This window comes from Homarus americanus, unplaced genomic scaffold (genome assembly GCF_018991925.1).
Source record: "Homarus americanus isolate GMGI-L3 unplaced genomic scaffold, GMGI_Hamer_2.0 scaffold39155, whole genome shotgun sequence".
NCBI lineage: Eukaryota > Metazoa > Arthropoda > Malacostraca > Decapoda > Nephropidae > Homarus > Homarus americanus.
Genome location: NW_024737042.1, coordinates 310,408 through 333,513, shown reverse-complemented (window position 1 = coordinate 333,513; position 23,106 = coordinate 310,408). Strand labels below are relative to the sequence as shown.

At 38.8% G+C, this 23,106-nt stretch overlaps 1 protein-coding gene across 12 annotated transcripts in view; it reads left to right on the top strand.

Annotated features, from left to right (window-relative positions):
• The first annotated feature begins 12,098 nt into the window (after positions 1-12,098).
• Positions 12,099-23,106, top strand: part of LOC121872551 (ATP-dependent 6-phosphofructokinase-like) — an 86,803-nt gene continuing 75,795 nt past the window's right edge. For 8 of the 12 annotated variants that reach the window (XM_042375346.1, XM_042375340.1, XM_042375343.1 and 5 more), the window contains exons 1-2: positions 12,100-12,229; positions 17,372-17,536. In XM_042375346.1, coding sequence (XP_042231280.1) covers positions 17,450-17,536 — 87 coding nt within the window. In that variant the 5' untranslated portion in view covers positions 12,100-12,229; positions 17,372-17,449. Of the gene's footprint in view, positions 12,230-12,985; positions 13,098-17,371; positions 17,537-23,106 lie in introns of those variants that run through there. The other 4 variants (XM_042375349.1, XM_042375347.1, XM_042375339.1 and 1 more) reach the window with 3 other exon arrangements.

The following is a 23,106-nucleotide window of genomic DNA, read 5'->3' as shown; positions in this document are numbered from 1 at the left end:
GAGCCCACCCAATATTATGGGCATTTTGAAGCCATGTGCACTTGATATTAGGAGATATTCTGAAGTCAAGAGTAAATGCTTTTACTATACAAAAATGCCTGAGTACAATATTGCATTAAAGAAAAAGTATTGGAATTTTCTGGTGAAAAGGGAAATGAGGACCCCCTGGACTTGCCCTTGACATGATGTGTTCCAATGGTCAGGAACCAACACTGAACATACTTAAGTGATAAAATTCTTTTTAGTTAAAAAAAAAAAGTTTACTAATGTCTTTTATTAGCAGAGATGAAGAACACGCAAGAATTTTGTAAAAAAATAAAGTCTTACAATAATGTACTGAGTTTTCTGTAGTAACTATAAATTCTTATAATTTTTAATAATTTTAGATACAGTATTTCCTAAACGTTGATCACTAAATTCCTGTTGAGATAGTCCAGGTTACATCCCCATTGTCTTCAGGTGATCGAAAATGAAATTTCAGATGAATTAGACTAGGTTGATCTCAGTTGTGATACGGCAAATGCAAGATTTCTTGTGTCTCATTATGGATCTCATTTTCAAGTACAGTATAACTTTATCTTGAAATTGCCAGGTCGTATCAGTTCAGGTTATCTTCAGTTTCGTTTTGATCTAGTTCCCCCATTTTGTGTCAGTCTGTCTCGTTTTGTTCTGAATAATTTCAAGTTTCATTAAGACTGTTCATAAGCCTTTTGAGGGCATCTTGGCTGTTGGAGTTCCTTTGTGGTTCAAGTTTCATATCAGCTCAGATTATATGAGACTCAGGTGAGGGCATTGGGACCCCACTCAACACCTGCATCTTCGCCCTACAGCTGTTACACACTGGTGGCTCCACCGCTACACCATATTGGTCTCATAAAATAATGCCTTTAAACTGTTTCTCATCTTGGAAACAACGGATACTATGGTCATTGGTGTTGTTGATATATATTTCTAAATAAATTTCGATTATACTATTTTTAATCATTATTGCCATGATATTTTTCTATACAAAAAAATATGGCTAGGACCTTGTTGCATTGGTGGTCATCATCACTGTTTGGCATTATTGTGAAAAGGTGCTTCTTTATATTATTGTCATTGTTATTATTTTGCCTTTTACCATCTATCTCTGCCACATGCAGAGTCTTTCTATAGATTTTTGGCTACCGGTCAATTGCACGTCTAATACCCAACAGTTACGCTTAGAACATTTACTAATGATTCTGCATGCTGGTCCGCCCATCACGTAAGTGAAGTAGTTACCTACACCATGAATTTAGGATTCCTAAGACTAGGGATTGTCTGAACAAGTTTTACATATGGGAGAAAATCAGATTGTGGAGAAAAGTAGAAATCAAAAGAGAAAAGCGAAAGTTAGGGAATTATAATTAACTTTGAAGGGTAAGGATGGCCGAAAAAGGCCAACAGCAAAAGATAAAAAAGACGAGTTGAAATATGGAAGAAAAAAACTGAAGTAAAAGGTAACAGTAAAAGTTAGAAAGTGAAGTTAGTAATTTTTGAATGATATACATTAATGATATTATAATGTTTTGAGGCTGTACCCGAGGTCTGATGTACTACTGAAGTGTAAAACGGTCCAAAAAGCGAGTCAACAACAGCACAACTTTTCTCGTGGTAGCGCTCCCATGGGCGACCGAAGCCAGTTTATTATTGTTCATTATTGATTATGACCATCAAGAATGCCAGTGAAGTACTACCCATAACTTTTAAACTCCACATCATAAGTATCCTCTACGAACTCTGCATTGTTTCCCTTTAACCTTATCTACGTCGAAAATAGATTTCTTCTTTATCCAATTTCCATGTTCTGAACAGCGATAGGAAATTTACGATCACAAGTGACGTTTATACAGCTCTCCATACTACAATTTTCATATAGTTCCAGGGATGAAATTATTAGAGAAAAAACGAATCTTGTTAAGTATAAAAATGAAAATAATTTTTTAGCCCAACTCTTTGTTTTATCTTGTGTACGTATGTGAAGGAATATTTTTTTTTAATGCTTCGTTATGTACATTGTAATGGTCTCAATATTTTTTGCTGTGGTTTTTTGTGCACATCAACGTTTGTTCTTGTTGAGGAATCATTAAATACGTCATTATTTAGCATTTATTGTGAGCAACATGATACAACAGTGTTGAATAGTTCTCAATAAAGCGTTCATAACATTATGCACTTGTATTATTATATAGTCCCTTATAAGATTTTTGGGTATGTATGGGTGTTTCAGTTGCATTTTTCCCTTACCCTCTGTTCTCTCAGTACACTTTCCCTTCTATCTATTATAATTTTCATTTATCAACCTTGAAATCTTTTGCATTTCTCTGATTTGCAACCCATCTACTTTCTATTTTCTATTCTCTTCAAGTGTATACTGCACTGTACTCTGTACTGTCCAAGAAAACATTCTTTTTTTCACTTATACGTGTCATCACATTATTGTTAATAGAGACTGAATGTGAAAAATACCTCAGTGTTATCTTGACAATGAACTGAAGTTCTCTGACCATTGTGAGAAGCAACTAAACTACAATAGTAGGTCTTATACTTATACTTTTACTTCTATACTTTTATCCTCTTCATCACTGATCGGCTCGTTAGCCGCTTGGGTTTATCGGTCACGTCTCTGTTACGCACTGTTGGCAAGTACTGGGCATGCACCGGCTCCTGAATGTACCTGAACCCGCTCCAGTGTTGGTCAAGTCTGGTCTTGAAAGAGCTCACACTCGGTGCCGTCACAACACTTTCTGGTAGATTGTTCCAAGAGTTCACAACTCTCACTCCGAAAAAGTTTGCCCTCACAGGGCAAGAGACAGTAACAGGAAACAGGGGTTGGATACTCAAAAATATTTAATACGTCCCATCTTCCAAAATTGGTCATAATTTATTTGCCTGGAGGTCATTCGGATATCTAGATTGTCCGTCCCTCGTAACGATCTTTAAGAGTGAAGTGCTTCCCCATCTGGAGTACTGTCACCCCGTCTGGTCCCCGAGTTACGCTAGGGACTGTTAGTTGATTGAAAATGTTCAAAGGAGGGCCACCAGACTGGTGCCTGCACTACGGCACCTCAGCTACCCTGAGAGATTGGAGCGCCTGAACTTGCCTAGCTTATACTACAAACGAGCAAGGGGGGGGGGGGGGGCGCCTAATTGGGGTGTATAAGCATCTCAAAGGGCACTACTCAGTCGAGTTTCCTTACCTGGAATTGGCTGACGCTCGTCTCACAAGGGGTTACAGCTCAAGGTTGAAGAAGCCGCAAGCCTAAAAAGCTGTGAGGGGTAACTTTTTCGGAGTGAGAGTTGTGAACTCTTGGAACAATCTGCCAGAGAGTGTAGTGACGGCACCGAGTGTGAACTGTTTCAAGACCAGACTTGATAAGCACTGGAGCAGGTTCAGGTTCATTCAGGAGCCAGTGCATGCCAACAGTTCGTAACAGAAACCAGACCGTCCAAGCGGCTAACAAGCCGATCAGTGGCGAAGACGATAAAACGAAAAACGATAAATCAAAAAATAAAAGTACAGAATGACTCAACAAATAACCAAAGAAAGGAAATAAATGGTGTGGGACTATTAAAAGAAAAGGCAATAAGATCCTGTTTGAGGCAAAAGAAGTAAATTACAGTAGATGGGCAGAGTACGTAGACCTATACATATTACTGTACAATGATAAGGATAGAGTAGAGGTAAGAAACGAAAAGGAAATAACGATCAAACTACTAATTCTGGAATCAGAAGTTGAGGAAGATGTGAGCAAAATAAAATAAAAATCATAAAGTTTGTGGGGTTGATCAGCTTCCAACAAGAATGGAATAAAATGTTTGACTAAAATATGTAATTTTATATTCTTCAAATGAGACCTCCTCAGTTACTTAAAATATTCAATATTTGTAGCATTACCTAAAAGCCAGGAGCCATAGAGTTCACCCAGTTTAGAACAATTAGCTTAAGAAGTCATGCCTGCAAAGCTACAATAAAAATAATTTTTAGTAGAATAAAATTTAAAATAGACAGTGAGTTATCTGAATATCAAAATGGATTTAGAAAGGGAAAGGGAACAAGAGACAGTAACAGGAAACAGGGGTTGGATACTCATAATAACATGAGCTATGGCGTCTTTTTTCGCTGACTCAACACCCAAAGCAAAACTGGCCCATGGGTACGGCCATGTTTGATGACGTATGACTGCTGGGGGGAGGGTTGTAAGCTTTTGAAGCTTTGTAGGGTTATGAGATATTGGTTGACACTCAGGATGGGATGGAGAAAGGAAACTCACAATGTGCTCACTGTATACATGTTGTATTGGATGTACAATGCAGCTTGTTTCTGGGTAGGTAGCATGGTAATAAGCGTTGAGTAGAAGGAGCTGAGTGGTGAGGGTGCCCAGAGTGAGGGCACGCGGCTTGAGGGACGCCTAGGTCGCCGGCTGGAGCGGGAGCCGCCAGGCTGGCGCGGAGGAGGTGTTGCTTGCTGGTGGCACTGGGTAGAAAAGAGGGTGGTCACAGTGGTGTCAGGCCTTATAAGGCGGGGGTAGGCGTGGGTTGATAGTTGACCCCCGCTCCGTAGGCGGCGCTGGACGCGTAGGCTGGGGCATTCGAGAGGGTTCGGTGCTTGTAGGGGAGGAATCCACTACAATACTCCCCTTCCCCTCCGGGCGCGGCGGGAGGCTGGAGGTTGGCAGGGTTGCGTGCCACATGTGAGGCAGAACGGGCGGTGCATGCCACATGTGAGACACGAGGGCGTGGATGAGCCGGCCGCTAGGGGGGGACAGTTCTGTCTAGATACACGAGATCTGTGGGAGAAAGGAGGGGGAAGGAGGGTTGTGGAGGCGATGAATGTTGTGCTTCCCTCGCGACAGGTACAGAGTCCTCAGATGCGCCTGCTGGGGTGTGTGGGCCTGGGTCAGGAGTAGGGGCTGCGTCAGGAAGTGTGTCCATGACAGCTGCAGGGTACATAACAGCAGCAGGGTGCATGACAGTAGCAGGGGGTACCCGGGGGAGAAAAGAGGGGTGTGTGGGTCAGCGTCAGGAGCAGGGGCCGCGTCAGGAGGAGCGGTAGGGGGTACTGCTGGGCCGGGGGCGGCGTCTGATGCAGGACGGGTGTGTTGGGGTCGGTAGGACGTGGTGCTTGGGGCAGGAAGAGGAGCGGCTGCCTGTTTCGAGTAGCAGAGCTGCTCTAGGGTGTCTAACCTGCGGTGTAGAGACAGTAGTTGAAGAGCCGATGAGAGCTGCCTCTGCGTGGGTAAGCCAGTCTTCCATGTTGCTTGAAGACTGGGAAAGTGTTCAGTTTCTCCTCCATCCTGTGTGAGTGCGAATCTCCGGGGTTCACCATTTGTAGGGTTATGAGATATTGGTTCACACTCAGGATGGGATGGAGAAAGGAAACTCTCAATGTGCTCACTGTATACATGTTGTATTGGATGTACAATGCAGCTTGTTGCTGGGTAGGTAGCATGGTAATAAGCGTTGAGTAGAGAGAGCTGGGTGGTGAGGGTGCCCAGAGTGAGGGCACGCGGCTTGAGGGACGCCTAGGTCGCCGGCGGGAGCGGGAGCCGCCAGGCTGGCGCGGAGGAGGAGGTGTTGCTTGCTGGTGGCACTGGGTAGAAAAGAGGGTGGTCACAGCGGTGTCAGTCCTTATAAGGCGGGGGTAGGCGTGGGTTGATAGTTGACCCCCGCTCCGTAGGCGGCTCTGGAGGCGTAGGCTGGGGCATTCGAGAATGTTCGGTGCTTGTAGGGGAGGAATCCATTACAGCTTCACCCTCCTCTGCGTTATCACAGCTATTTAAAATACATTGAAAATATAAACTGGCATATAGACAGTTGCAAGTGAAAGCATATAGAAGCAAGAGCTAATATAACACAAGAATAAGGTACCGAATAACCATAAATTGCTGTGGGTCAGCGACTTGTGCCCGGTGGGCTAATCCCCGGAAAAAAAATACATTGGCAATTGCTCTTCTTGCAGATGACACCACCAATACCAGCAGAGTGCAGACTACAGTACAAGTAAACAGCATCTTGCGGTGGTCAAGGTCTGCTAATGCATCAAAGACAACGAAACCTCTTGGTCTTGGTGCTCTTGACGCCACTACTACTACACAAGTCAACAATAACAAACATGCCAAGCACTTGGTTAGTTTTTGGGTGTACTGTTTATCACAAATTAAAAACGGGTGATATAACTTTCCATGTTTTTCCGAAGGATAAAGAACTGAAAAGAAGATGGATTCACTTGTGCAAGAGGAAGGACTTTATAAATGGTGAAAATGCCCAAATACGCAGCTTGCATTTTGAGGCTAGTGCGCTTGAGGAGAACTTGAAATATAAACTGCTTGGACTACCAGTTCCAAGAAGACTTGTAAGGATTAAGAATGGAGCAATACCAACGTTATAACTGCCATGTCTGAAAGGTAAGCCTATATTACACTGCTATATTATTTCAGGTAAAGGTGGAGGAAAACACCAGAAATAAAATGGTTTTGAACGATTTGAACCAAAATTTCTGGAGATACTGTTTGCATGATATTGAACACGAAAATGGAAGCGATAATGCATAAAATCCATTAAAACCTGATCTAGGCTACCTAACCTACCTAACCTCCAAACCTGTGCATTGTCGTTTCGATTTTAGGTAAAGGTGGAGGAGACCGTCAGCTCCAGAAGGACTTAATGAAATTGCACCAATTTTTCAGATGTTGTTTGGGTGATACTGAATAATAAAATCTAAGCGACAACATTGTAGTATTTTTCTTCTTTGGGGGCTATCCTTCAGTTATAAATTACTTGTTAGTGAGCAGGGCATGAAAGGAAAGGGTAAAAGAAGGGTAAAAACACTGCGATCACTGATACTGTGGCAGTAATTTCACTTAGCTAATATGAAGAAATCATGTAGTGGCTGACGCTGTTTTATCATCCAAAATATCTACTATTTCCATCCACCTTAGATGAGTTCGAGCTCATTTATTTATGTCTTTGTATATGCTTTTATAAACATTCACCAAGGCGACAACCATTTAATCATATTTGTAGGACATTGGGTCATAGCCTCATAGACCTACTCTCCAGTGCGGACGCACACGTAGCAACGCTAGGACCAGAGTGCCGGGTGTGCCTGGCCTCCTCCTCTGTGATTGGCCCTCTCGCTACGCTCACCCCAAATCTTGATCCTCGTAAATTGTATAAATACGGCCATGGCTGGCCAGGGAGACCATTCTACTCTGACCTACAGGACCAGCAAGATCTCTCTCCAGCGCCTCACCACCCAGCTTCCTCAGAGAGCTCCTCGCCCTACAGGAACTCTGGGCAAGCTACTCCTCACCTAGTAACTCCTTAACACTGCTCTGTACAACAATATATATATACAGAAAACGCATTGTGAGTTTCTATTCTACCTCATTCCTGAGTGTGAGATATCTACATGTACGTACGTTTGTGTGGCCATACAAAGAGAAAATAGACATCTAAAGAGAATTGACTACTGGCCACATTACAGTACGCTACACGCTCACATTGTTTTTCCTTTTATCCTCTTCACCACTGATCGGCTCGTTAGCCGCTTGGGCGATCGGTCACGTCTCTGTTGCGCACTGTTGGCAAGTACTGGGCATGCACCGGCTCCTGAATGTACCTGAACCTGCTCCAGTGTTGGTCAAGTTTTGTCTTGAAAGAGCTCACACTCGGTGCCGTCACAACACTTTCTGGTAGATTGTTCCAAGAGTTCACAACTCTCACTCCGAAAAGGTTTGCCCTCACAGTTTTTTGGACTTGCGGCTTCTTCAATCTTGAGCTGTGACCCCTTGTGGGGTGAGCGTCCGCCAGCTCCAAGTAAGGACACTCGACTGAGTAGTGCCCCTTGAGATGCTTATACACCTCAATTAGGTCACCCCTTGCCCGTCTGTAGTATAAGCTAAGCAAGTTCAGGCGCTCCAATCTCTCAGGGTAGCTGAGGTGCCGAAGTGCCGGCACCAGTCTGGTGGCCCTCCTTTGAACATTTTCAACCAACTGACAGTCCCTAGCATATCTCGGGGACCAGACGGGGTGACAGTATTCCAGATGGGGAAGCTCTTCACCCTCGAAGATCGTTACGAGGGACGGACCGTCTAGATATATGAACGACCTTCTTATAAGACCCAATAATTTATTTGCCTGATTTTCACAAGAAGTAAATTGGAGTATTTGTTCGTATAAAATAAAGGGGAGGGTTCCTTCAGTGTAACTGTCGGGGAGTTGAGCAGTCAGGCTCCGAAGCATTCCATCTCTGGTGCCACACTTTTTCGGATTGAGAATTGTAAACTTTTGGAATAATCTGCCAGTGCTGTGACGGCACCGAGTGTGAGCTCTTTCAAGACCAGACTTGACCAATACTGGTGCAGGTACAGATACATCCAGGAGCCAGTACATGTCTAGTAGTTGCCAACAGTGCGTAACAGAAGAGAAGTGACCGACCACCCAATCGGCTAACGAGCCAATCAGTGGCGAACAGCAGGATGAAAATAAAAATTGTCACTCCAGTTCTGTTTAAAGACACTCTGGTGAAGGAAGATCACTGACCATCGACTCTGTACTGAGTCATTCATCAATAAAGATGGAATAAGAGAGAGCCCCAGAAGAGCTGGCGAGAAACGAATTTCGAGTTCAACTAAAGGGATTGTGATGGTGCGATAGAAATATTCTTTGGGGGAAACTGCTGGAATGTAGTGATAGTTAGGGGCATCGACTGATTCAGCTTAGGCAACAGTTTTTGTGTACCAAATGTCACCAACTTGATCAGTAGCCTAATCAGATGCTTGATAAGTTGACACAATAGCAAATAAAGATATATTTACTATTATTGACATTGTTCAAACACTTAACGTATACACTTGCTTAAACTTACAAATATCCTGTAATTATTAACTGGAAAAATACATGAACTATCAGGTACCACAGCAAACAATTGTACGTAACGAGGAAACACAACTACCTACACACGCAACTACTGTATTATAAAACAAAAATATAATGATTTGTATGGGAACGTTCCAGTCATGTTTCGTCCATTCCAGTCAAGCCTCGCCCATCTTCCCCCCTCTCCTACCCTGTAAGTCCGTCACACTTACTGTAGTTTCTTGAGGGTGCCTATTTGACTTAAAGATAGACAGTAAATTACTGTTATGGGGATTGCTTTTATGAGTCAACCTTCAACATGGTAAACTTTGTTTGAGGGAACATAGCACTGATCAATGTGCTAGAACGGAGTAGCCACCCGGACGTAATTTGACAAGATTCTAGAAAGTGGAAAGAGACATGAAATATATCTGCATTACGTTCCTTAGCTGCTAAAATAGGTTTATGATTATTAAGAAATGCATAAATACAACACGTACGGTATGTTTTTTAAATCAATGTTTAAGTTCCTCTTCTGGAAATGTTAATGTTATACAGTAATGTATTACTGCATTTCAACAACTAAGTTTTGGCATTTTTTAACTAAAAATTCAGGTCTTAAACACTTTACATGTATTTACAGTATTCCCTTGTACACCTTGTACAAAGAAGGGATTTTTTATGGTATTCGTATATAACTCCGCGGCCACAATTTTGTTAGTTTTATTCCTGTCCAAAAGTTTGTCATGATCTAGTGAACATTAGACTTTTCCATAACCTAACCTCTACCCTAACATTAAACTGATAAAAAAATAACTAAACGAAATAGATTTGTTACAGTAGATCAGTCCTAAGGGTGATTTTGATAAGGTCCTAGATTAGGTTTGCTTCTACAGCAAAATGCCCTGATTTACTGAAATGAAAAGGTGGTATCACTGACTGAGAATGGAGAACATACAGAAGTACACTCATTTGCCTGAAAAGGGAGTTTATACACACCCAGTAGAGCCATGAATTAAACGAACAGATACTCAAAGTTTCACTATAGTATAAGGTCTCATTGACATGGTTGGCGCAGGGTAGTGGTGGCCACTCCCCAGACATGTCTTATTGATCTCCAGTCATCTTACACTCTTGACGGCACGGACGTCCTGTTTTTCATTCTAGTGCCCCACGCATTATAACCGAATATATGATTCTGGAGTATCCTTCTAGCTGGTGGACTACTTCGCAGTGGAAGTTGCCCCACAACAACCAGAGGACTTACAGTAAAAACCACATAACCGGGAACAAAGAAAACTGTAGATATACAAGAGGTTAAGTTTCTTAATCTAATTTATAATTTCTATCGCTTTTCGCTAATCGTACGGTTGATCTATTCTTTGTTACCTTCATCGCCCAGTGTAATTACTGGATAACACTCTTCTCACATCCGTCCCTGGGACTTGAACCCGGGGCCGCAGTCAAGGCAAGCCGCTACTGTCCTGTTTCGACCTTGATCTCTGCACGGCACCTCCCAAGGTCAAGCATGTTCTCTCTGCTTACTCGCGTTACAGGGTGCGTGACATGCCTGTACGAACGTCGCTGTTTCTTTCATCTATAGGTTTTATTTATACAAGGCATTTACAATTCAAATTTGAGTATGAACACGTAGTACATGTACAGACATTAATAATAAATACGGTATTCATTGATAACTTAAGCAAAACCCCCCAGCTGGGTTGGCTCACTGTGCTCACCATGTTCTCCCACCCACAACTTCTTGGACCCCTCCTTTTGATATTCCTGGATCCACCCCTGGCAGTATTCTTCCCAAATGTAAACAAACATTTAGTGTAATAGTTCCTTCCTCTTTATTTCTTGTCTGTAATAGTATGTATACTGTACAGTACGTACATGAATAAAGAGGGAGAAAGCGGGGTGGAGGAAAAGGGCAGGGTGAATGTTTGTGCTGGGCTCAAAGAATGAAAACTAACCACAACATGTAGCGGTTGTTTGGAAAATAACCAGAAAGCGAACTTTTGCTACAGGTCAGGTAAGTTTAAGTTAGGTTACGTTTGTTTGGGTTGAGTTTGATTAGGTTTGGTTCTTTTGAAAACACCCTCAACGCGTTGTGCTTGGTTTTCGATCTTTGGACCCAACATATGCACCGTACCCGTATGTGTTGTGCGGCCTTACGTGTGCATATGATTGCCATCTACATTATGCGTATGTGCTTGCTCACGCGTGTACTGTTAACCCAGTTAAGGGATCCGTAACCATCGTGGCGAGCACAGTACTAGTACTGAACTGCACATAGTGATCGATCGCCCAGTCGGATAACAAGCCAATCAGTGGCGAAGAAAGGATATTATGTAAAGCAGCAGCTATCATTTCAACTTTCAAAAGGCCGACGAAAATATCCACTTGATAGATATATCCAATGCATCATGTTAATGACATGAACTTGGGTGCTTTTTTTTCTAATAATAATCAATAATGATCACACCGCATAATTTGTAGACATGTATTCATATTCTTTAAGCCTATCATTAATGTTAAAAAGAAAAACAAAACAAATATAATTCAGTTTTCATCGTACATTGTTCAAGAGTACATACAGTATACCTGCATCTCAATGTTCACGTGATAAACTGCATGCAGTCCCTTTTTGCTAGATTAAGCAAAATTATATTAAGTTTATATGCTCTATGAAATACAATAATGATCGATCACTACAAAACAAAATATTTCTTAGATCATTTTCTTTATAACAAAGCTGCCGAACATAAGTCTTAATAGTGAATTGTGTGAATAAAATATACCAATTGCATCATCGTAGGTGTTCTGTACGATGATCTTTGTTATGTTTTCTTTAAAATATGTGAAATATACCTTAATATATGTTAAAAAAAAGTTCACATTTTCAAGCAAAATATAAACACTGCTTCATGAAATATTGTTTTATTTCTTAACTATAATCATAAAGATATATTAAAAACAGTGATTTATCTTACACGCCCCAGACTCCTGGCAGTGAGTGGTCGTGCGCAGACGTTCTATCGTATATACCACAAGGTCACCTTCAGTGTCCCTTCAGCACTGATAAGGTGAGGGCGTGTTCTAGTATCCCTGATTTCTTACCAGCTTTTGGCCTTGAGATGAATTATATACGTAAGTATCAAGGAGTATTAGTAGTAAATGAAGTCAAAACCCGCGGCTGGGTGCTAGTAATGGCCGCATCAGCTGATTGGTGGAGCGGACGACGCTCTCGGCGGGCTCAGTGGTCACTCTCAGCCAAGATTATATATAGATCTAACCAATTCCTGCCGGGTTTGCGAGTGAAGGCTGTGCCACCGTGAGGAAGGTAAGTCACAATACTAGTGGTCAATTTATCGTAAAATGTAGGCATATTCCCGAGGTGGAGTTAAGACAACAAGCTCTTTACCGATTAGTTATCACCGGGGTCATAGGGACACGGGTCACATTGATACTAGGGTAGGTTATTTGGAGTGCTCTGAATGACATCTTGCTGCATGACGTTTGCTTGGCAGTATGAGTCGGTATATGGCCCAAGCTGACAGCTGATAGTATGATTGATCTCGTTTATTAACCCATCCGGTAGTTAATGCTAAAGCCTTGAAGCTGTTCAAGTTCAAGGTCATTTAACAAAAAATAAGATTATCTACCTCAGAAATCGCTTGCCAACTTGTTCGTGACTTAAGCTCATAGCCATTTTTAGTTGTCATTTATATAATACAAATTAAATTCATGAAAAGAAGTGTTGCCAGGTACATATAAGTATCTGAGGTGTATGTAGGCTAGACCGGCTCTTAAAAATGTTACGGTCAGTAGGAATTTCACCTTCATAACTGTGGGATAAGCCATTAGTGAGTGTAGATGACATGCCAAGGTCACCTCTGAAGGGTGAATGAAGGGGACGGGGGTGAAGATTAACAGTGACCCACCAGTCAAGTCTCAGTCCGGGGAATTGTCTCATAGGTGCAACACTGCAGTGTGAATAGACACAGAAATATATAGTTGTACCTGATATTCAAGTTCATTATAGGCATCATCAGTGTCTTAAGAAAATTGTGTGGAAATTATTGCAAAGGAGGTAAAAGTTTCTCATTGTGGCATTGTATTGTCCTTACGTTCCGAGCTCTTCATCGAGATTCCTCCGCGCAGTGCCTCTTACACTTGACCAGTTGGGGCTGAAGCTATTATCTTATGGTGTAGGGAATGCATATACATTTCTGTAATGTTTGAGAGGTGGTGTGGTGTGTGTGTGTCAGCCATAAAGCATAAATGCTAATGGAGTTACGTATGTAATAATAACTAGGTTTCAAATATCGCTGAAAGTTACCAGCAGCCACTGAATTTTTTCCCTATTTACTTTAGTTATATGCTGTGCTCTTACACTACTGATCAGTATTTATTTTCATATTTTAATAATGTTTTCGCATAAATTACTATAATCTCAGAAGGATTAACTGAACAATGGTGTCTTGGTGTTACAGTATTCATGTTTTTAAAAATTGGATTAATTAAGGCATGCAATTTTGCTTACTCTCCAATCATTCTGTATAAGAGCCATATCTAATTATGTGCCTTCTACATGTTTTATAAATTTCTATTTAGAAAATTGAGCCTTTATATTGCAGCTGTGCTGCTACTGTATATCACTTTTAATTAAACTCTTGGCAACAACTTTTTTGATAATTGGTATTTTGAATATTTGATATAGCTAACCTCAGAACAAACAGTTGATGCTGAAATGGAAGATCCATGAATTTATTCCCTTTTCTCTGATAATAAGATGTAAAATTGGTAATATGTGATTAACATAAAATACATGTGTATCTACTAACTTAAAGGTGGAATTTGCTACTCTAATTACAGTACTCTACAGTACACTGTACTTTTATTTTGCAGTACAGTACTCCCAAAATATGGCAAGTGGGTCATTGTTTCTTCACTGGTAATGTTTGATGAGTGTCTGGCCTTAGCAGCTACTGTACTTGATAAAATTCTCAGTAGAAGATAAAAGCCCTCTTATGTGCAAGGAATGCATTTTATGTGAATTCACTTTTGTGATTTTTTTATTTTCTTTGTGTGATGGAGTAGCTCTAGACCCTCCATCCAACTGCCAGGTTATATACACATAAACCTCGAGGTACGATGGGGTTAGGTTCCTGAAAAACACATCGCTAGGTGAATTATTGTAGATAGGGAGCATTATAACCTGCTCCTTAACACGTGTTAAAATTTATATACCCCCTGTATTGTATTGGACTTGCATCTACATTATTAAATAAATAATTAAGAAAGCCCAGGAAGTTAATTATAGTAATGTACATATTTGCATTGTTATAGTACAGGTGCTCCTCTACTTACGAACGAGTTACGTTCCTGAGGCTTTTTTGGAAGTCCAATTGTTTGCAAGTCCAACTTTACTTTTACTTTTTTTACTTTTATCCTCTTCGCCACTGATCGGCTTGTTAGCCACTTGGGCGATCGGTCATGTCTCTTTTCATTTATATTCACCAAAAGATCGGCTCGCTAGCCGCCCGGGCGATCTGTCACGTCTCTGTCACGCACTGTTGGCAAATACTGGGCATGCACCGGCTCCTGAATGTACCTGAACCCGCTCCAGTATTGGTCAAGTCTTGTCTTGAAAGAACTCACACTCGGTGCCGTCACAACACTCTCTGGTAGATTGTTCCAAGAGTTTACAACCCTCACTCCGAAAAAGTTTGCCCTCACGGTTTTCTGGACTAGCGGCTTCTTCAATCTTGAGCTGTGACCCTTTGTGGGCGAGCGTCTGCCAGCTCCAAGTATGGACACTCAACTGAGTAGCGCCCCCTGAGATGCTTACACACCTCTATGGATATTTAGTACAGCTATACCTTTTAATACAGCCTTAAAACCTGGCTCTCTTCTCTTAGGTAATGTTTGTTCTATCCGGATTTTTCTTAAAAATAATCCAGTCTCATCCACATTAAACACCTGTTCTGGCAGGTAACCCCCCCCCCCATCAGTGATGATGTTTGTATCTCTGAAAGTTTGTAAGTTGAATGTTCTTAAGTAGAGGAGCACCTGTACACTGTACAGTACATGAAAAATTCAAAAGACCACTGCATAGGCAGCAGTTATCTGAGATAAAGGTACCTGTAACCCTAAAACTTTACAGGTGGCTGCTATCTTTTTGCTGGCCTAAGTGTTCTTTATCATCTCCAACTTAACATCTAAATTGAGGTCTAGTGGGTGTCTTCCTACAAAGGGTATTGCTGCTGGTTATTTCACTTGCTGCTCACTTTCCCAACATCTCTAGATAAGATATAAATCACTTGGGAATATTTTATTTATATTTTATTATTATTATTATTATTTTTATAAGGAATAACCCACTCGGGCATAGGTCATTGAACCACAGTGGGGGGGAGGGGGGGGGCATAAAATAAGAATAAAAAAAATAAAAATTAGAAGAAAATTGAGTTCTGTCGAAGTGTGGAGTCAATCGATGAATTTAAAAGATTCTGTTGGCTTACATATTTTTTTTTTATTAGATAATATGGGTGACAAATATGTTTTTTACCCCCAAAAAAAAATATTGTAAATAGAAAGTAGGGTGTAAATTGTTTCCCATTATAAAATACAAACAATTATTGTAAGTACTGTATTCAAATCTTGGCAACCTTCAGGCTCTTACTGTCAGAAATACAATTTACTGTATACAGTATCATTGTTTCATGAAAGACTTCGTATACTGTATACAAGTCTTGACCATTATATGATGTGGTTAGGGACTTCAAAAAGGTATTGTAAGTTGATCGATCATATATCAATATTAATAACTTACGGGGAAAATAGGTTCCCTTCCCGAGACCCTGAAGAGCCAGAGTTAGTACTCACTGCGGTTATTTTCAACTCGTAATTTCTGATAGACATACACAATTTATTTTATTATATGTTTTACTCTGTTAAATGCACACACAACCATTCATACAGAATGTACCAAAAAATAATAATAATTACATAAGGTCAAAAACATAAAGGGAATAAACATTTATTGCGTGCATGGGAGTTATCACAGAGTGTAGGAAGGGGATGGGGCGTGGGGGATGTCAGCTGTTCACGGTCTCATGTCCCGTGTGGTAAAGCTATTGCCAAATGGCAATTCAACATTTGTTCTTTTATTTTTTAGTGTTATTTTTATTTATTCCTCACCTTTACTGGTGCAGTATAATGAATGTTGTTTTATGTACAAGGAATAGCTCCTTTGCGCGACGTGACACAGTTCAGCCGCTCGGCTGACTACTTCGGGGGAGGGAGTGACACATTTACACTTACAGATAACTGCCTCCACACACAAAAGTTCACCTCCCACTCATACACACTCATGCCACTCATTTTCTTATTTTATAGTTTTATGTTATGCTGTTGTATGTAGTTAGAAAATTCAGAATTATTCCTGATAGATAGAGAGTGACGTAAAATTATGAATGACACCAATGTTTATTTGTTTTCCCTACTAGCAGACAAAATTTCGTAAAATGGCATTATTGCACCTCTAGCATGCTTTTTGTAAACAAATATCTGAGGCGACGGCCATCGTAAAATTGATCTTGGCTCTCTCATGGCTGTAAAAGGTGTTATTTTTTATCATCGTAGAACTGACCTGCCATATGTAGCGCCATTGAATTAAGTATACATAAAGAATACACTACAATTATAGGTATGATAAATATGAGAAGGTTTAAAAGGTTTCTAAAGTTTTATGCATTATTGTATTGTTCTGATGGCTTGCCCAATATCAAAATAATTTGATAAACAAAAAAAATGAAAATTTGTGTAGGTAATGGAATCGTAAACATGTAAGAAGTTGATGTGTAGAATAGTTTAGCCACACAATTTGCATACATGTGCCAAGAAGTACAGTTTTGGAGTAACTCTATTGCACAAAATTATAGAAATTTGCAGAATACTGTATGCATCTTCTTGAAGTACTTGAAGAAATTATTATTATTTTTTTTAATGGGTAATGCTGCATGCTATACATATAAATTTCGATTGGTATGTATGGTACTTGTAAACATGACGATCATAATTATTCACTTTGTTTTAAGAAGCTTTATATGAAGGTGCAGCAGTACTGAATTCTTGTATTTTTTGCTTCTAAAGTATATGCTGTACCTGTAACACCTTGATTCGTAACAGATGTTGCTCTGTTGTGCCCTAGTGATGCTGACCAAAACACCATTGTATATATATATACTGTATATGATTTCTTGCTCTAGTAATTGCTCCGTTTTAGTTTGTTTCATAGCTGTGGATCCACATAATTTTTTATTCATATTTTTTTTTTACTTGTTTGCCATATTAATTAATTTTTCTTTGCAAAGTCAACTACTGTATGTAATATATATTTGGTTGCCAGAGGTATTTATTAATTTTGTTTTAATCTGTAATATTATAAACTTACTTTTATGATTTGCATTATTTTCAGCTTCCTTCCCCCTCCCTCTCTTGATTTCTTGTTCCTCCTATTTGACCTCTGAGTGGAAGTTATCGGACACTAGGCAAAATGGAGCTCCAGTTGGTGGATCAATTACGGGAAAAGCTGGAAAAAGCTAAGCTTTCTCGAGATGACCTTCAGAAAGTTTTACCACCGGTAACGAGGACTTGGGAGATACTATTAAATCATCCTATGGTCATTTGAATGTTTGACATCCTTCTTAACATGACCCTACTTGCATGAAAGTGTTCTATGATATATCTCACTGTGTTAATGATTTCATATCCCAGTACAGTATATTGTAATATTTGCCCAAATTATATATATTTTTAGCTACTTCTAGTACAGCATACAAAATACCGTATACAGGTACTTTGACTTGTTCTTCTTTTCCCTACCTCCTTCTGAGAATCATTCACAATTTAATTTTCTTTGTATTGTGCGTATTATTAAAAGTCAAGCAATTCCATATAGAGTAAGCTTATCACCATCATCTCTTTCTTAGTTTTTTCAATACTGAATCATATCTGTGTGTGTGTTAGACTTAAAGCCACCGTAAAGAAGATTGGCTTTAAAAAAATTATCGATAATGAATTTACTTTACATAGACAAGATTGCATTAACTGTACAAAATACTCTGTAGTTTATATTTTCTATTCAGACTTTTTATCACGATTTTTTTTTGTTATATAATTGAGATTTTTTCAGACTTCACGTACAAAAAGTCAGTTTTCATCCAGTATTTTACAGTATATTGCCAAATTGTTTGAGTACCATACAACATGTCTTACCCCTGATATAGGCCAGAGCAAGTGTGCAGTATTAATTCCTGGATTTTACTTATCTACTTTGCATTTATGAACCTGGACCTACAATATTTGTCTTCTATGGGTGTGGATTGAATTCTTAATAGTTGAAACACTGCACACAGGTTAAGGGTAACATATAGTGGTGGTGGAAGCTTCATACCTATGTTGCCTTTAAATTTCATGCAGAGATACCGAATATCTTTTACAGTACAGTATAGAGATTTTGTTTCTTCATTCATGAGTTTGTGTCCAAGCAAAATTTGATAAAGTATGTGCATTATATAATAGAAGAAGTCATTAGTCATTTAACCTAGTCCTTATGTTCTGGTACAATTTAATGTTCCTGATTTGCAAAAGTCTGTCAACTGTTAATTAATTTGTGCAGTACAGTAATGTAACATTTTCAGTACTGTACTGTATTTTTTGTAATATTTTCTTTATATAAATGTTGAATATACTGTACATACTGTATAATAGGTACTGATAAAAGGAAAAATCATTTCACATTACAGTCACATAGAATAGGTACACTGTACAGGTAACTGCAGCTAATCCACACAGGCTTGGAAAATAGCTAAGAAATGATGATAATGATGATGAATTACAGTACACTATACATATTCTTGGCAAAATTCATTAATAATATATATATATATATATATATATATATATATATATATATATATATATATATATATATATATATATATATATATATATATATATATATATATATATATATATATATATATAAAGAGTCAAAGACCCTTGTGCTGCACTGATAAAACTACTGTAAAAAGATCTTGATCTTATCACATGAGGAGGAACAAAGTCTATTAAGAGTATGATGGTGGTGGCAGCATGGCGGTGGCTATACCTGTAATAGTACCCTTCTCAGGTTACAGCACAGTTCTACTTAAATATTTAATCAACACTCATGTGTGTTTTTTTTTGTAGGCTATGATGATTGGTGCTAATAATTGTTGAATTTAAGTTGTGCTTATATGTGATATATTTTTGAGTTAAGAGTACCTGTACTGTATTGCATTAACACCTGGTAGTGTATAATTTGGTAGTGTACTGTGGCCTTGGTGGCCTGGCCTGGCATCCAAACTTTGCCACAACTCAGTGTCCCCCTCAGTGGCAAACTGCCAGAAATGTGGTGGTATGTACTGAAGTTGTTCACCAAGAAGCTTTGTTTATCCCGTGCCCTCACTTCCTGCTTAGCCATTTATTTATTAAACAAGCCACTAGCTTCCTTCCCCGAGTAAAAAGCTGAATCTCTTGTCACATCTTATTTACTCATTGATTCTGAAAAGCATACTGTCTTCTTAATTATTTGTTGTACTTGTTAAATATGAAAGGCATTTGTTCACTTCCACTTTTTTTAACAAAAAGAGAAAGAATTTTCTCAGGCACTGTTTGTTGTTGCATCTGAAGAAGAAAAAAATAATTTACGTCCTTCTTACTTATCCATTCATTCTGACAAAACAGCTTTGTATAATTCTATGGGGAGTCATCTACTCTTCTTGATCATAGAATGTGATTTCAAGATTCCTTTTCCTTATCCACTTTGTACATAGCCATTGATTGTAATTTTTTGGGAAAGTAGAATTAGTGTTTGATTAGCATATGTACCGGTACGTATTCTAATTTTACTTTATTTTATTTTCTATAAACCATTTAGTTCATTTGGGAATCAGTGATTTGCTTGGCAAATCTACTACTTGTAGCCATATTTCTCTCTCATTTTGGCCTTCTGTCAGGTCATACCTGTACAGTGTATGAATATTATTTTGACTGAAATGGTTGCATTCAGCTGGACTTCAATCCTAATAGTTACCTTCCAACCAAACTTAATCCTTAGGTCTGAGACTAGTTACACTAGTCACCTCTAAAGTAGTTCATTAAATTTGTGTGAGGAATGAGTGAGTTGACTGACACATTCTTAACTGTCCTAGAATTGTAGCTGGAATTAACTATCATCAGGTGTTATTTTCCTTTGTGTTTGTAATTTGGTATTATACACTGTAAGTGCAGTGATCTTATAAATGACTGCAGTAGTGTTCACTTGTTAGTACAGCTAGTTGAACAATAATGGAAATGCCTTTTTTTTACCTTTTTTATATTGTAATTTAGAAATAACTGTACGTAATGATTTTTATCCTTATTTCCTAGTTACTTTTTTGTGACTGACCTGAAGCAATGCTAATGATTTTAAAGAACTCAATTCATTATGTTAATGTATACATTTTTTGAATGAAAATCTTATTAACATGAAAAATACTGTACAGTTTTCAAAAAAGTATTTAATCCATTAACAGTGCAAACACTTCACCTCCATGTAACATAACTACCTCAAAATTCACTGTTACCTTACAATCTCTCACTGCCATATAATTTAGGCCTACTTCACCATACAGTACATATATATGCTGACCAGATAGAGCCTCACCTTGGTGCCGCAGAAGTCTTGTTGGTAATTTTTTCTGTCTGGCTGTCCAACAATTCTTTGTCCAGTCAATAACTCTAGATCCAGTAAATAATTTTTTTGTTGCACTCTCATAACTTCACTTCAAGATACTTTATTTTACATACAGAATGCATTCTTTAGGTCAGCCAGAGCTTCAAGTCTGTCTTCTTGTATTGGCATTTCTTGTGTGGCTTTGTAACCATGTTTATTCTTATTATATTACGTAACTGCTGATGCTGTTATAATGGCAAACTTTACGGAGGCCATACATACATTTTTGTCATGTTTATGTTCACCCATACAAAGTATTACCTATTGTGACACTATTATTGTATCGTAATATCTAACTTGATCATCTTTACTTAAAAGCTCGTATATCATTACTGTGCCTTGGCGAGTGGTTAGAGCAATGACCTTGGATTTCAAGGTCATGGGTTCGATCCCCGTCTGGGTTAATGTCTTCATGGGCAAGGGACTTTATCACACAGGCTACTCATGACCCAGGTGTAAATGGGTACCGGTTCATCCAGGAAGGTAAACTGCACACTCGGAATTGTGTTGATTCCATATCACTTGTGCATTTGAATTTCATAACACTGTGGGCTGCTTAACTCGAGATACAAGGTACCTCCAGGGCAGTGCCACACCCTTGCACTGTAATTTCAGATGAATTGTGATTTCATCTTTAACATTAGCACTTAGTGCTCACCCCTTTTGGCAGCCAAATTCACTGTGTTCTCATTATTCATATTTTTTTGTTTTAATCTCCTTACTACAACTATATTATATATACAGTAGTTGGGTGAACTGGAGTTAAAGAAATTTTCTTAACTCCAGTTCACCCAACTGTGAATGGTCACTTAACTTCACAATTGAAGAAGTGAAGATGCTAGAATGTAGTGCTGGCCACACTGCTTCCTTGTGTATCAAAGACTTGGTATTCCAGTATTATGCTTTATCTGCACTGCCCCTAATGAGCCATCAGACCTAAGAGCCACAGTCATTTTTCACTGTTACTGTTGCCTTTGTTTTATACTATCTTGACAGTTCTCTCTATGCTGTGTTTGTAAACAATGTTATACGTCATTGATGTTGTGTTCACCATTATATTATCATTTGTCTTCCAGTAATTGTAACACATTCATCATGCACAAGCAACTCTATAGTAAAACCATGCAGTACAGTAGTTACAGTACTGTATATGCAATTCTCTGCTGTTAATATTGTCACTTCCACCTTTCAAACATTCATTTACAATTACCATCTTCATCATAATTGCTCTACCACCATTGATGCTTCATTTATATGTTAAAAGGTCTGTCACTGTTGCTTCAATCCCTCCTGGACTTCTTGGTGATCATATGTGAATTATTTCCGGTATTTACACTACCAACCATCTGCACCTCAGTTATCTAAATGACTGTAGCAATATTTGAAGCATACAGGAAAATTTTGTTTTTAGGATTATGATCATGTACATAAAGCAGCCACTAGCTTACAGTGATAATGTGTAATACTGTAGTACAGTATTCAGGGAAGTAAAAATTAGGAAGCAGAATATCCATGTAGGAAAATAGACTTTCAGGAGTTAGCTCTCATTAATAGGTCATTGAAAACTTGGTGTGACAAACTATTAAGTGCTACCATTGATGTGTCCAGTGAAATGATAAATCAACTGGAGGAGGGTTGCTCATTTTCATGTCATGTTGGTATATTTTAAGTTACTCTTCACTCTGTGGTCACTCAAAACCACATCTCATCACTGTGAAAATCATTATAACCACATTATTTGTATTAGTACTACAGGTACTGTATCATAAAGTCAATTATCATTATTAATGTAAATACTGTATTTCAACTACTGTATGATTCCATATTGTGTTACAACAGTACAGTATTTTAATATCATACATTAACTAGCTGTTGCTGCCTTCTGCACTCCTCATTAATGCCATCTTTATCATCATCATCATCATCATCATCATACAGCCAATATAACATGATAGTTATTAGCATGATGCAAGCCTTACAACCATAATTACATTCACCATGCACTTTTTACCAAACTAATCTGTATCACTGCAAGATGCACTAAGTTAAGAAATGCAATGTAACAAAAATGGATTACTAAACCACTTTTATTGCAGATGCCACAAACCAACCAGCAACCTAACAATCAAATCAAATCTAAATCTAATGTATAAACTTAGGGTAATTGTGGACAGGTTTGGTTGGCTTGTGTGTGTGTGCTTTAAATGAAAAGGCTTTAGAAGCCCTGTTTGTGGCATAATATGTATTTAACATTATACTTTAATTCTACCACAACTGTTTTCATTCACCATTACTTTACCATACAGTAACTGTTATCATTTATGAATCCAGTATGATTATACTGTACTCCTCAGAGTGGATTGTTGTTACCCCTAAAGATACATTGAGTGTTT